This window comes from Sabethes cyaneus, chromosome 3 (assembly GCF_943734655.1).
Source record: "Sabethes cyaneus chromosome 3, idSabCyanKW18_F2, whole genome shotgun sequence".
Lineage (NCBI taxonomy): Eukaryota > Metazoa > Arthropoda > Insecta > Diptera > Culicidae > Sabethes > Sabethes cyaneus.
This window is the reverse complement of record NC_071355.1, coordinates 81,561,773-81,577,019: the sequence shown is the minus strand read 5'-3', so window position 1 is coordinate 81,577,019 and position 15,247 is coordinate 81,561,773. Positions and strand designations below refer to the sequence as shown.

At 40.9% G+C, this 15,247-nt stretch overlaps 1 protein-coding gene across 1 annotated transcript in view; it reads left to right on the top strand.

The window, feature by feature from the left end:
- The window catches only part of LOC128739782 (GTPase-activating Rap/Ran-GAP domain-like protein 3), a 49,082-nt gene that overhangs the window by 24,978 nt on the left and 8,857 nt on the right, over positions 1-15,247 (top strand). Inside the window, exons 10-11 of the mRNA XM_053835285.1 lie at positions 3,219-3,328; positions 3,762-3,914. Coding sequence (XP_053691260.1) covers positions 3,219-3,328; positions 3,762-3,914 — 263 coding nt within the window. The remainder of the gene's footprint in view (positions 1-3,218; positions 3,329-3,761; positions 3,915-15,247) is intronic.

The following is a 15,247-nucleotide window of genomic DNA, read 5'->3' as shown; positions in this document are numbered from 1 at the left end:
TTGTGAGGTGTCGTTCAGGAGCATACAAATTCAGCTTATTCAGAAGGCAGTCAATATCTCATAAAAGCAATTTCACCAGGAACGTGTCTTGAGCGTTGGCACGTCTTGTTTCAAGAGTCATATGGTGGAAGGTTTCAGGGATCACGCGATGGATGACTGGGAAGACCGCACAAAGCATACCGTAGGATTTTTTTCTGTACTCTTGTAGTTCCGAATTCCAAAAAAGACCTTACAATTGAATAGTACAGTAATCGAAAACAGTACTGGTTACCGAGCTCATCACTTTCTTACTTACTTATTCTGGTATGATGTCCCTCAGGATTTGACCTGCATAATAATGCTCCGCCAACAAACGTGGTCCATGACTGTCTGTCTCCAATTTCACGACTGTCCCAGACTTTTCTGGTCACGCTTCACTTGTTCTAACCATCGAGTACACCTCTTCGTCTGGTACCAGCCGGGATTCGAGGTGAAAACCATTTTTGCAGGGTTGTTGTCCGGCATTCTCACAATATGTCCCGCCTATTGTAGCCTTCCAGCTTAAGCCACTTTCTGGACACTGTTTTGCTTGCTTGCTTGCCTAAGTGACTTGCTGTTCAAAGCCTGTTGAACAACGCTTCTACAGTTAACTCGGTTGTGGGCTAGCGCCCTCCAATTCCTCGGACACCGAGTACTCTCCGCCAGCTCTCGATTCATCTGGTCTACCCATCTGCTCGCTGTGCTCCTTGTCGTCTTTTTGGACACTGGATTCACCGAAAAGCTGCGCCAACTCCTGGTTTCCTTTTCCTCCATACACTGTTCTCACATACACCGCCAACGATGGTCCTAAGCACACGACATTCACAAAACGGCAAGTGCTTTCCAGTCCACGTTTCGTGCTCGCTCTTATTTTGTACCCGTTTTGTACATGTTACATTTGGTACGGGGGGTAAAGCTTACCAGACCTTAGAGTTTTGTGGAGTCCGAAGTAAGCACGACTTCCGGCAAGAATACTTCTACGTATTTCTCTGCCCAAGTAACAATTCAAAGCCACTTGGTTTTACTTGAATTTTATAAAGGTTTTATTGCGGTATGAATCATTACCACTGGATTTATGGTGGTATTGCGCAATACCAAGAGGATACGAGTCCAAACACACTTATAGCTAGCTAGGAAACCATAATAAAACTGTTAATAAAGCGAATTTACTATGGTTGCTTATATTACCACGTTAAAACTTGTTGGCTGCACCACGTCTCCTATAAACTTACCATAAGTGTGGCGTAGCAACACAAAATGGCGCACCAATCAAAATTGATCTTATCATGGTTACTTGTCAAACCCAAGTAACAATTCCAAGTTTTATTACGTTCGTATGGCGGTTTTCATGACCAATTTCATAAAACCGCTAATAAAACTATGAGCTCCACCAGAACTTTCTGATGACCGCTATAAAACTGCTTTCTGACCAAGTGGCCCACGCTTCAGAATGTTTTCATAACCGCTATAAGAATCAGGCTATAAACTCAAGTAGTCGTATCACGCTCTGCTAAAAGCAGCAATAAAACCGATTAAGCTTTCGCTACTTGACAGCCATCGCCATAATTTAAAAAAGCTTTTCGCTTTTTGCTTTTCGCTTTACTAGCAAACGCCAGATAAGTTCGGTAGCTTTGTCAACTTGAAAATATATCCGTGAGCAGAAAAGTTTTAGTTTTACTGACAGATCATTCTGAACGATTTGGTTTATAGCAACCAGAATAAAATATCCCATAGAATATTTATTAATTTTAAGCAATTTCGTTGGTTTGCACTATGTGCGCATTTAATTTCATCGTGCATTTTGATATGATAGGTCGATAAAATCAGCACGCCACTGAAATTTTGCAATTTTCGAAAACTGGTTGTTTTAACAAATTGAAAATATTCAGTTAGTCAATCTCAATTTCTAGCAAAATCATTTTAGTTGCTTCCTCTGGCAGGAAAACCGATTGATAATGACCTTCTTTCTGCAAAATACTTTGCTTTGATGACTTGTTGTTTGCGAGCTAAAACAAAATACTAGAATATGGCCTAGAACTAGAGGTTTGATGTCTTCGTTTTTGTCCATATCGTTCCATGTTTTGACGGGTCCCTAGTTGCAACATCGGCACCCGCGCTGCATTCTTTTCATCTAACATCCTCTGGCATTCCTCATCGAACCACTCGTTACGTCGACTCCTCTCAGCAAACCCAATGGCACCTTCCACTGCGCTTTAACGTTATCCCAGCAGCCCTCGAGTGGAGTTTCATTTAGCTCTCCCTCACCCGGCAGCGCAATCTCAAGGCATTGCGCGTACTCGGTAGCGACCTCAAGTAACTTGAGTCGCTCTGGATTGGAGATGGCGAAGCACTTTGTGATGCTGATGGTAAGCATGTTGCTCGAGCACCAATTTCCAAATTTGCCCACAAAGCGTTTCAGTTCAATGCAGTCGAAGTCCATTTTAATTATCTTGAAAATTTGTACATCGTCAGCATAAAAAGACCGTAGCCAGATGGCAGGAGAACCAACAGTTCTTTTATAAAAAGAAAAAAGAGCTATGGTCCAAGGTTGCTCCCCTGCGCTACGCTAGAGGTTGCAGAACGAGTTAAAAAACTCGGACCCGTCTTCACATTCAGTCACGGCCACTAGCAGAACAGTGCACAAATGCCCAGCTTCTATAGCCTAGCAAGGAAGGTTTTAGGTCCATGTATACTGCATCAATTTGTACTCCTTCATTTATGTTGCGCAGCCAGAACGAGAAGAAATCGATGAGATTCGTGAAAACTGGACATTCTGAAAAGAAAAACCGTGCTGCTCCAAAAGAACGAAATGTCATGATATCCATGACAGAGAATTGTAGTGTTGCTGAAACGTGAGAATTGTAGTGTTGCTGAAACGTGATTGTAGTTTTTTTATTGACATTTCTGTGGGTAGGTGCATCCGCTTTTCTATGTTTACTCAATTATCTATACACATTACACACAATCACGTATAAAACTTATAATAAGTAAATCGCTCACTCAATAGCTATTATAACCAAAAGACAGTACAGGTGCAGTACAGGTTATATAGCAAACACCCGGGCGATGTCACAATAGACTAGCGGTACTGGTCGCGGTGATAAGTCCATATAAAGAATTAAAATAAAAATAAAATAAAATAATGATTAAAAAAGTCAACTTTTTCCTAACGCCTTTTATATGTATTTTTTTCCTTCCAGATGTGTTTGCCGTCGTTACCAAAAGGAATAAAACGTATCATCTGTCGGTATACTGCGATGAAACTGTTCCACCCTTTGGACCTACACTTCCAAACCCACCAGAATTTGAGGTAAATATAAGGGCATTCATTATTCAGATATCGGTATTTCTGTGTAGATTTTCTCGAGCCCAAATTATGTTATAAGCGTATGCTTTTTCATGTAAACCAAATACCCTAAAGCAAGCCAAGTGCTGCCCACTTCCGGTATAGGAAACATGCATAAACGGTTTCACACATGACATTGACTGACATACGCTTCTCAGTCAGTTGACACACAGTATGGCCAGAATAGCCGAAAACGTTTATTTCCGTTCGTATTCCGTTCCGCATCGTATTCTGAATATGCACACATACCTACGCACCGTATCTCCGCAGCATATCGTCACTGCTTGACACAAACGTCCTGCTGATGAGATTGACATTCATGCGACTAACATTTATCTACTTTTTGATCGCTTTTCGTTTAACCTTCTTTCGTTTATCTGCCACGATGCCTCCACAGGATCCGGCCGTGTTTCGAGACTTTTTGCTGGTCAAGCTAATCAATGGCGAAAAAGCGACCTTCCAGACACCCACCTTTTCGCGAAAGCGTGAAAGAACACTCGAAATGTTGATCAAGGACCTGTACGAGGAATATGTGCACGACAATAAGATGGTAAGTAGGAGCGTGGCATAATAATAATAATAATCTTAAGCAACAAAGAGTTTGCACAGCTTGTTGAACCAAAATGTTCAACAAATATGTCACATTGCGGGAAAGTTTGTGTTAAGTAATTTTGCATAATTAATGTTGTTCAGTGTTATTCAAATATGCAACGCAGCTTTCTACGTATTTAGTATGTTTACCTTCATTGTTGAAAAACTCCTTCATTGTTGAAAAACTTTACTTCATTATTGATAAACTCTCTTAGTAATATGTTTCCTGGCCTTCACTTTTATCCACGTTGGGTTAATTTGCAAGAGGATTTTTTTATCCGCTAGGAATCGGATATTATCAATTAAAACCAGGTCATTACTATTCACAAATTGTTAATAAAATGTTTCCGAAATATTAGAATACGTATGTGTGTAATAAATTTATATTTGATGTGACAAATTAGTTCATAAGAGTAACGAGCATTGTTAGAAAAGTGTAGATTGTTTTGAGTATCTGCAAATAAATTGGGTCACATCAGACGAACACATTGCACATCAAACCGTTGTTCGCAAATTTACATACCTGTACGTAGGTAACCAGATTCAGCGGTGCAAATCCTCCTAGGGAAAGCTCTTTGGAGTTTTGAGCCTGGTGTAGCATAAAAGCGACAATCCGTTTCTGCGATTTGTTTAACAAATGCCAGTTTATCGTATAAATATCGATCCGCATCTGGTCGTTCTAAAATGGAGAATGTCGAAAACGGTTTGAAATGTCGTGTAACTTTTGCCATGGGCCCACGTATGGTCGCTCTTTTTACAGCTATCATTGAATATTACTAGAAATAGCTTATAAATAATTCTTACCTTCGCAGTTATGATAGTGCCTACTGCACAGTACTGGGTAATTTCATAAAGTATTGGCACCAATATTCCGAAAGCCTGTATATACTGATAAATGTATCCCAGAAAAATCGTTGTCAGTAAGGTAAAAGCCTGAAATCCGATTTGAACGAGATTGCCAATGTTAAAGTGTTGTATCGCGTCCTGTTCGAATATCATGATTAGCCGATGCAGCTGACTAATATGCATTATTGTATCCAAAATTTGTTTTTCGTTCTTTTCATGAACAGTAAGAAGTTGATTGAAATTTTTGATTTCGTTTTGCAACGAGTTCGCATATCCGATTATAGGTAGAACAACAGCAATAAACATTGTATCTGAGGCTAAATATCCATTGATGCAATACACCATCAGAATCATGTGCACGAATGAAGTAATTATGTAACCCGTTGTCGTTGTGTGGTCTACGTATGGCACGAAGATTGTCACCACTAAAAACTTTTCCCCACTTATAATGGAAAATAAAACTACGACCGTTATTACTATCATTCCTCCCATAGTATACATAACCACCATAGATTTGAGTGTTGTAGATAGCTTGTTAACAATATCATTCAAAATCGGGTGGTTCCGTCTATCGGCTTCGAATTGTTCATAAATTTCCGAAGTGGTCTCAAGCAGTTTATAGTAGCGCCGCTTGTGTATGAAACCGACCCACATTTTATTGGTGCCTTGAATATTCAATATCAAGATTACCGAAGCTTCCATAATCCTTTTCCAATCACTTCGTAGCATCCAAATTGTGTAGAAGCACAGCAAATAGATAACAAACATTAGCCCCATGGAAAATATCAAACGTGGATTCACCTGCCGTTTCGGTACAAATGGATTTATCCCTACGAAGTAACACGTTTTGCGAGCTATCACGATGGATTCGAGTAAAGCCTCCGAAGATCCTACGCTAGCCACCATCCTTAAGAGGTCACGATAACGGAATGGTTGCTGTAAATCGTATCTCATTTCTTATGTACTACCCGGAATTAATTGGATGTAATTAATAACTAACTGAAATATTTATTACCTTGCTATTAATAATGAATACAAATTAAACGGATTAGCTATGCTGATGCAAGTGAAAGTTAAATTTCTATCTTTGTGGTATTTACCCTTGAGGTGTTAACTTCACTTCGGAATATCGTGGGATTCTGACAAAAAAGTTTTTGTTTTCAGAATCAGTTGGTGGACAGATTTTAATAAATTTGTCTCTAGAAGGCGTTACTGCACAACTAAATTCTATGCTGAGCAAGTATGCGAAAAATGGTAGAGACAGATAGACGTAGCTTCCAACTAGAATTTTCGTAATTTTTTCCTTGTGTGGACATTGTGTGTTTACATTTATCATTAAGAGTGACTTATGTACTATCAGGAAGCTATATCGGACTAATATACAAAACAAAAGTTACAAGTTCGATTTGCAATCGGAACCTAATAACCTAATACCTCCTAATAGGACGCTATGTTTCGTAGTTGTAAATAATTCCAGTTCTTGCACGCAAATTCAGCTGTTTACACAAACCTGAAATTAATATACATGGGCTCCTCAACTACAGCTGGTGCACCTCCTAAACACACTCTCATCTTTGGCAGGATTTGTTGGGGATTTCGGAATTTACGCGGCTTTTTTTACGCGGTTTTCGGAATTTACGCGGATGTGCTCAAAACGTCTATTTTTTCGCGTACCGTCATCCGGGGTGAGATTGTGCCACGGGGGTGAGATTGTGCAAAAAACCAAAAATGTTTATTTGTGAAAATTTATTATATCTATAGAAACCGGTGACCAAAATTCAAAATGATGATGAACATAACATATTTATTCATAACTTAGAATGGAACACAGATAATATTAACAAACTATTTAGCCTAAACAGGGTTTCAAAGTTCGTGATCATAAATACGCGGAAATAACGCTTGTAAAAAATGTCCCGCATAAACCAACTCAAACAAGAAATCGCATCAACTTGCTATCTTGAAGGTATATAAACTAATCATTTACAATGTATTGAAAGGTTATTATGCGTTGGATAAGTTTTATTTACGAAAATACTATTTTTCGAAACTTTGTACTTTTCGAGCTTCACGGGGGTGAGATTGTGCCAAGCCATAATGATCGATCCAATTTGTGGATTTCACATACACAACAAAAATACGTCAGAATACACCAGCACACTCACATTCTTTATTATTGAGCACAATATTTTGACAGATTAGATTGCATCATCCATTTTGGAGCAAACAGCAACATAGGTCTGCCAATATGCTAAATTCTCTGAAAATTTCAGATACTTTGAATAAACACTTTAATATAAGACGAATATATTCTACCGTGTATAAACTGCCATTTTTAAGGAGGGGGTGGAGGGTGGGATAGGCTACATGTTCCCTTAGGATACACCCCATCATATATCTCCCCCTTGTTAACCCTAGAGACGCTACTGGCTATATAAAGGCTGTCCATTGACTACGAATTCATTTTTAGTTATTTCAGACCCCTCCGTTCGTTCATACTTTTTGTATGATGCGTTGTTTTTGGCCGACCCCCTCCCCCTAATAGTCCCCTTAATTCTTATACGGCCCCATATGAACTACTTTATACTGATATTTATGTGTATTGTTTATAAACATGCTAATGTTCACTGTTTAGGTTTTCAGCCTAACTTTATGTTTTTGGCACAATGTCACCCCCTAGAAGGTGTGAGATTGTGCCAAAGTTCATGCACTTCCAGTAAAATTAGGTTTCATTGTAACTAAACCATCTCTACGGTAGTTGTTAATTGAACAATATATATTCAATATATATAAAGTATATATTGACAGGTTTTAAATCAACTTATTTCCTAAATTATGTGTGTGGCTAAAGAACAAAAATATATGCTTTTTTGGCACAATCTCGCCCCGGACGACGGCAGTGTTGAAATCCACAGTCTTTTAACGCAAAATTTTGGGCAAAATTTTAACGCGAATTTTGGAACTTATGCGGTTTTTTTACGCGAATTTCGGAATTTACGCGGTTTTTTTACGCGATTTTTTTACGCGAATTTCGGAATTTACGCTGTTTTTTTACGCGGATTTGATTTACGCGGAATGTATCCTTCGCGTAAAAAGCGACTTGAGTGTACATTATCTTTCAATCGGCCTTAGATCCGTCAGATTCTCCCTCGTGATAACCACAGTGACGTCATTGTCCTTGTACCACTGTTTTGTCGAATACAAATAGCACCAGCCACCGGATTCGGACCAGAACAGTCAATTAACCTTGTACGTCCCCTACTCCAACATGCATGCGTGGTTTGGACTATACACCAGCTCCCACCAATTTGCGGGTCAAGTTTGCGAAAAGAAGATTGCTAAGTCCGGCATTAAGAGCCTTACGAGATCCCAACAACCTTCCTCCTTATACGGATCGCTGTCATCTATTTGGACTCGACAACTACAACTACAACTACAAGGCATTACTTACGCACTTCTCGGACACCGAATACTCTCCGGCAGGTCTCGCTCCGCCTGGTCTAACCATCTTGCTCATTGCGCTCCCGGTCGTCTTGTTCCTACCGGATTTGAGGCAAACACCATCTAAGCAGGGGTCCGGTATTCTTACAACATGCCCTGCCCATCGTATCCATCCAGCTTTAGCCATCTTTTGGATACTGAGTTTGTCATAAAGCTGTGCGAGTTCATGGTTCATCCTCCGCCTTCATACTCCGTTCTCTTGTACACCGCCGAAGATCGTTCTTAGCGCTCGTCTTTCGAAAACTCCGAGTACTCGCAGGTCACTTTCGAGCATTGTCTATGTTTCATGTCCGTAGAGAACAACCGGTCTAATGAGTGTCTTGTACAAAGTACACTGCTCGACCGCAATTGATTGTGATGTCCATAGTAAGCATGACTTCCGTCGATAATACGCCCCCAAATCTCGCGACTATTATCATTGTCCGCCATTATCAGTAAGCTGAGGTTGATAAATTCATCGACTACTTCAAACTCATCGCTGCCGAACAATATACTATTGCCCAAGGGGCATCGTTCGGCCTTGGTTCCGCAGACCAGCACGTACTTACTTTGTTTTAGACGTATTTACCTTTAACCTAATCTTTTCTGCTTCGCACTTTAGTCTGGTGTACTGTTTAGCTACCGCCACAAATGTTCTGCCGATAATATCCATGTCATCAGCAAAAGCAAAAAGCAAAGCCTAGGTGCTACATTCCGATATCGAAACTTGGCTTTCGTTTTTTATACCATTGACTTCGCAGCCAGCTGTTGGAGTACAGGACAATTGCAGGGTCAGTTGCTACGATCCTATTGACTCTAACAGTCACTCACAGCTGAGATTCGAACATATGGCGACTGGCTTATTATCGCGAGGCCAACTAGGAGGCGCCATGTCATCAGCAAAGCACACTAATTGACTCGATTGGTTGGAGATTGTGCCCCGCGTGTTGATACCCGCTCGGTACATAACACTTTGTAGCGCTATGTTGAACAGTAGGCATGAGAGACCATCACCTTGACGAAGCTCTCTGTGTGATTCGAATGAACTTGACAACACACCCGAAATCCGAAAACAGCACTACTGTGTACCATCCATCGCAGATTCAATCAGTTTGATGAGCTTCCTGTGGCAGTTGTTTCCGTTCGTGATTCTCCATAGCTCTTTCCGGTCGAAGGTATCATACGCGGCTGTAAAGTTAACGAACACATGATGCGTGGGAACTCTGTATTCACGGCCCTTTTGGAGGATCTGCTGCAGTGTAAATATTTGATCCGTTGTGAACCGTCCTTTCGAAGCCGGATCAACAAGCTCCTATGGATCCGTTCGCAATTGGTGATAGACGGCGGAAAATGATTTCGGACAACACGGTGATCGCTCGATAGTTCCCACAGTGCGGATAGTTCCTATCTATCCCACAGATAAATCTGTGTTACCCTTTTTGTAGATCGGGCAGATAACCCCACTTCACTCCTCCGGCCTTCGCCTATCGTTGTGGCTGGCACCGTCGAAATCGTTTTTCCCGCTGTCATTGGGCAGCCTGGGGTCCCCTGGGCACCATTCAGGTGTTCGTCGAAGTGCTGATTCCACCTTTCGGTCCCCTCACGATCGTCTGTCAGATTACTGCCATTCTCATCCCAACACATTTCGTCTCGCGGCACAAAGCCTTTGCGGTATCCGTTTAGTTTCTGGTAGATTTTTTGCGTACTTCGAGGACGATGCATTCGCTCCAACTCTGCGTACTCCCACTCTTCCAGATAGCGCTTCTTCTGTGTTGTGTGAAGTGTTGATATTAGAATAATTGGTCTGAAGGCTTTAGGTATGGTTTTATCTTTTTTGCCACCTTGACTTTCTGCCAGTTCGCCGGGATACGTTTTTAATCTCGTTCGATTTTTGTAAAAAGCTGGATAAGCCACCGTCCGAACCTAGAAGACTTCATAGGCTAAAAAACAGTCAAGTGCCCAGTTAGTTGAAGCCTTTCCAAATAGTCGATGTCCAAGCCGAATCGGGTCGACGCATTGCGTGATGACTCATCTTGCTGCTGTCCGTTGGCATCGTGTCCAGTGGTCATTGTCAACCCGGAGAAATGCGTGTTCTCTGGTCGTAACAGGGAGACTACCATCCTCTTTTTTTTAACTATCCTAGGCTATTGTTATGGTCCTTGGCAGATGATTTTTGGAGTCGCGCTGCCTCAGGAGTCTGGATGCTCTCGCAAAACTGGACTCTGGACTTTCTTTTGACCTTGCGAAGCTCTGCGTTATATTTGGTGAGAGATGCCCTGTAGGCCTCCCAATTGAAATTGATCTTAGCCCAGTTGAATAAACGCCTAACTTCCCGTCGCGACGAAGGTTACTGGGCGTTTCATTCCACCGGGGCACATTATGGCAGACTTTCCGTGTAATTAACTGCTTTGTAGGTCATTGGCTGCAACGTCCATCTGCTGTGCGTATATTAGTATGACAGAAGTTCCTAGAGTTACCCAAATGTTCCTTGAAAGAATACCAGCTGGTTTTCTTCGTGTTTCTGTATCAGCATCTTTGGCTCGAGCAGCACGTTCCTATATGTCTACGGTCTGATAAACTAGGTTCATCATAGTCAAGCCAGTTTTTTATCTTCTCAGCTATTGAAGTGCAATTAAGGTCCTGCTCCACACACCGTGTGTGTGTGTGCTATTAACGTAGGCATTTGCATCGCAACCAATCAGCAACGGCACGTAGATCGCCCTACAGAACCGCACGAACGCGGCAACCACGTATGGCGGTATATCGTCCCTGTCGGTCAACCAGAAAATACGCCGACGCCATGACCAGGTCCTCATTCCCCATAGTTATTGGCAGTTCCAATTTCAGATATCGCGTTGTATGAATTCTATGAATATGAATTTTATGATAGGAGAAAATTTTATCTTTCGTTAACAGAATTGAAGTCCTAGGTTTGGACAGCGTGTTACAGTAGATTAACCTACCGTTATTTCCTGGGCCAAGACTTCTCGTGCCGTAAACCTAAGATTTTTGAATGAAGGCAGCTGTTAGCTACTCGTTTACGAATCTCTAACCAAGACCGATGGAAAAGCCCTTGGCATGATGGAGGTTCGCTTGCACGCAGCGAAGGCTGTCCGCAGTGGTTGAGATTTGCGACCTTAGCAGAGTCGCCAGTAGTGTGAACACTTTGTTGATTATGATGTCTCCCAACGTCGGAGGACTTCAGTGGTTGCAATCTACTGGAGACCGATTCACGACGGGCGCTTTTCGGTGGATTCTGCGTTGTGTGATTAGTGGTTGGTGGTTGATGCAGATCCCCCAGCCGGGAAACCGGGCGAACCGTGGCCGACGTGCTAGGAGCAGGTGGTTACAGAACTCCCTCGGGAAGCTGCTCCACACGTGCCTTCGCTGTTCCTAACGCAGAATTCCCTAATCGGCAGGTGGCCACTTCTCGGCCAACCGTTATGACGTCACGTTTGTGTACAGAAGCCGTCGTTCTGCTTGGAAAATACCCCATGATTGCCTTGACAGGTCCTTTATGGTATATGTTCGTAGCAGCGCTTCATCACGCGGCTTGAGGGTTGGTACGTTAGTCTTCAGCCATCTTGCTGTTTCCTCACCGGCACACACAAGGAGTAGGTAGCCGTTTTTGAACTGGCAGCTTCCGCGCTCGTTGGATGTGTCCTGTTGCCGAGCATGTCAGAGCACTGGGTCTGAGTGACCGATAATAACCTGGGGCGTATAATGGGTTCGGCACTAGATTTCTAACTAGTCATCGGGTCCTTTGAGCAAACGATTATGCGAGTTTTCTCTTTATTTCTCTTTTTAATAGCGTTTAAATACGATCAATGGAATTGTACTACACTTTTCCTATAAAATTTGTATACCCATAGCCCCACTTCCAACTTGAATATGAATGAATGTGTTCTGCATGTTTCAGTTTAGTCTGCGGGATGCACATCCTCTTTACCACTTTTTTGGAAATTTAAAGCACACTGTTTTTAGGTGAGAATATTTTATATGTTCGGTTGCATCAGTATACCTAATGCTACAAACCGTTACTGCAGCTGTTCAAATAGCACCGCTTCCCCATCTGCATATTTTCTCTCTTCGTTGCCTAATTTGGTATCAGCGGTTCCGATTCTAATTTACTGGACTACTCATAGCAGGTTTAGTAGTAGTCTGTAATTATAAGCAGCTAGAGTCCCGGTCGGCTTTGTGAGAAAATAATACCCGTGCGAACATTTGTAGTCCAAATTGCGTCTATTGTGGAAATCTTATAAACTATTTTAGGAAATAAATATGACAATCATCATTAGGTGCCGAAATCTATTTTTTATTAAAACACTGAATTGTACTACCAAAATGATTTAATTTGCACTATTTTAGGAATATAAACAAATCACTGCTTGCCACATAGTTATCCAAATCGAATTAATTTCCTTTCAACTTATTATGCTGCTCGATTGCCCTAGCGTCCCAGCGCCTGTGCTCCAACGGCAACGGGTACAGCCTTTTCGGCGGCTTTGAACACCCTCTTGCCAGCCCTTTCCTGCGGGAGAAAAATGGATCGGCGAGAAAAATCGATTAGTGCCCCGCCGGTGGACCCGTCCGACGGACGGTCCGGGTCCACCGGAAGATAAATGATTCGGGTATTAATGCAGTGTGCCACTTACCACTTTCTTGCCGAGTTTTTTCAAGCGACCTGCCTCAGTTTGTCCCAGTAGCAGCAGAGCGGCCAGGATGACGATCAGAAACAATTTGTTGAAGTTCATCGTTGCGGGTAACTGTAAAGTTCCTCCGGAGCTGCGCTTACAAATGACTTAATGCGAATGGAAGTTGATAGATAGGTTCTCCGATCCTTGGTGGTAGGCTTTTATAGCACCCAACGGCAGTCGGACGTTTGCTCATGGCCGTCTGGGGAAATCCCCTTCCAGAGCGGTGTCCCTTTGCTAAAACAATGTACTCATCCGATAAAATGTTTTCTTCAATGAGTGCACTCAGAGACGATGAGTAAATATATCTCTGTGTGTACACAAGCAATAAAACATGCATCGCAGTTCGGACAATTGATAACGTTAGTACCTTCGACAATATCACGCGCACCTGGAATGTCAGTTTCGTTGGTTTAGAACTGAACATGGCTCAGTTTTGAATTCAATTTTCAATACCATAAAGGTATGTGGAACAAATAAAGAGAACTCATTTTTCATTACACTTTAGGTAAGAGGGCTAGGTGAAGTTCTAGACAGCTGGCATTATTTCTTAATAGTCATTAATTTGAATGCAAGAATAAATTAATTCCAGTTTTGCGGTTGTCGAAAGTTCAATAACGAACACCTCTTTGATATACCGTGAGATGATTTTCTTGCAATAGCACTGTCAAGGCAATCATGATAAAGAGTTCTTTGTTTGTATATATCCAGTATCTGATACCGTTTAATGCCAATTCATTCAACTCAAACAAGTAGGATGGACTGGACTGGAATCTTTTTATGCGGGGAGACATTCCAAGATTTTTATGAAACAGCGTAAAAAACGGCGAATGTAGTTGAAAAATTATTTACAATAATATAAAAAATTGTGAATTTTGATAACAATATATACATATGATTAGTTTTGGTTTAAATAGGAATAAAAGGAATTTAAATTTTCGCGGGCAACTCACGGGTGGTCAAACTATGCTATGCTAAAACGGAAAAAAAGGAATTTAAATTACGTCGATATGTTGCACCTTTATTGAGTAATCAAATACTTGAACAGCGCAAAACAGACGCCAGTATATTAAACAAATTCATTAATTGTACGGTAATGCGTTTGCCTTTAACGTTGAAAAGGTTTTGACTAATTGGAATTAAGTTTCGATTTCGTTTCTGCTTAGTATTGTCAAAATGCCACTGGCTGTCGTTATGGTGGGTGCCTTCCTTTATTTGGCTCAGTTAAAATAAAATAATTTATAAATGTTACCTTGAGCAAAGTTCTAGAAATAAAAAATACCTCAATCTACCGTAGTGACTGAAGTGTGCAGATAACCTGGGTAATAATTTATCTAAACATGTATTGCTTATACATTTTTAATATTCTTGTTCCTAATATCTTTTTATAATTCAAATTCTTAGCAATTCAGAAATAAAGATTAAATTAATTAAAAACGTTGTTGAACGTATACGTTGAAATATGCGCCGCTTCACTTTTAGAGTCTTTATTCAATATATGTTGAATATTGTAATTAAACTTGCGATGGAAGCGCACAAAATTTGCAATGTAAAACTATTGCTTCCAGTTTATAGTTATGAACGCACAAATGAATTATTTAACCTTTTAAATGTTATCTGACGACAGTTTTTCCGCAAACCCGCAATTGAAAAAGTTGTATTGAAAGAATAATTTTTTCAGACAAACTTATCATATCCTATGGTAGATGCTCCCGTAATGGAGGAGTTATGTCAGGGGATAGTATTTAAAGGCAATTAGAACGCTCAATTTACCAGTTTCTAATTGAACTATATGATAATAGAATGCACCATAATGTTGGCTTTAAATACATAGGGGAATCGTGTATAACGTGCCCCCCCCCTGGCCAATGTGCTCTCCCTTCGTTTTTCCCTAAACAAGCGAAATTAAAATGCAAAACCACCCAGAAACCATAGTATTTGATGGAACTAGCCTACTATGCAAGTATGACAGTTGTCACATGCTGTAAAAACAAAACAAAAATAAATTTGTTTTTGAGCAGCTTCCGATGTAACTTTTGGCGTCATTTCCATAAGCTATTTTCTTGTCAAATTCTGTAAATAACCGGTTGTTGCAATTCGATTGCGTGAAGTGGACTTCAAAAAGATATCTCTGCCAAAAATGACGGTTTGAAACGCTTGGTTTGCTTTAGCATTTAATATTTTTTTAAATAAGTAAAAGCAGACCAATATGCCCCACTTGCGGTGGTGCAATTTGCCCCCCTTGCAAATGTGGTTATAAACATAGATAAAC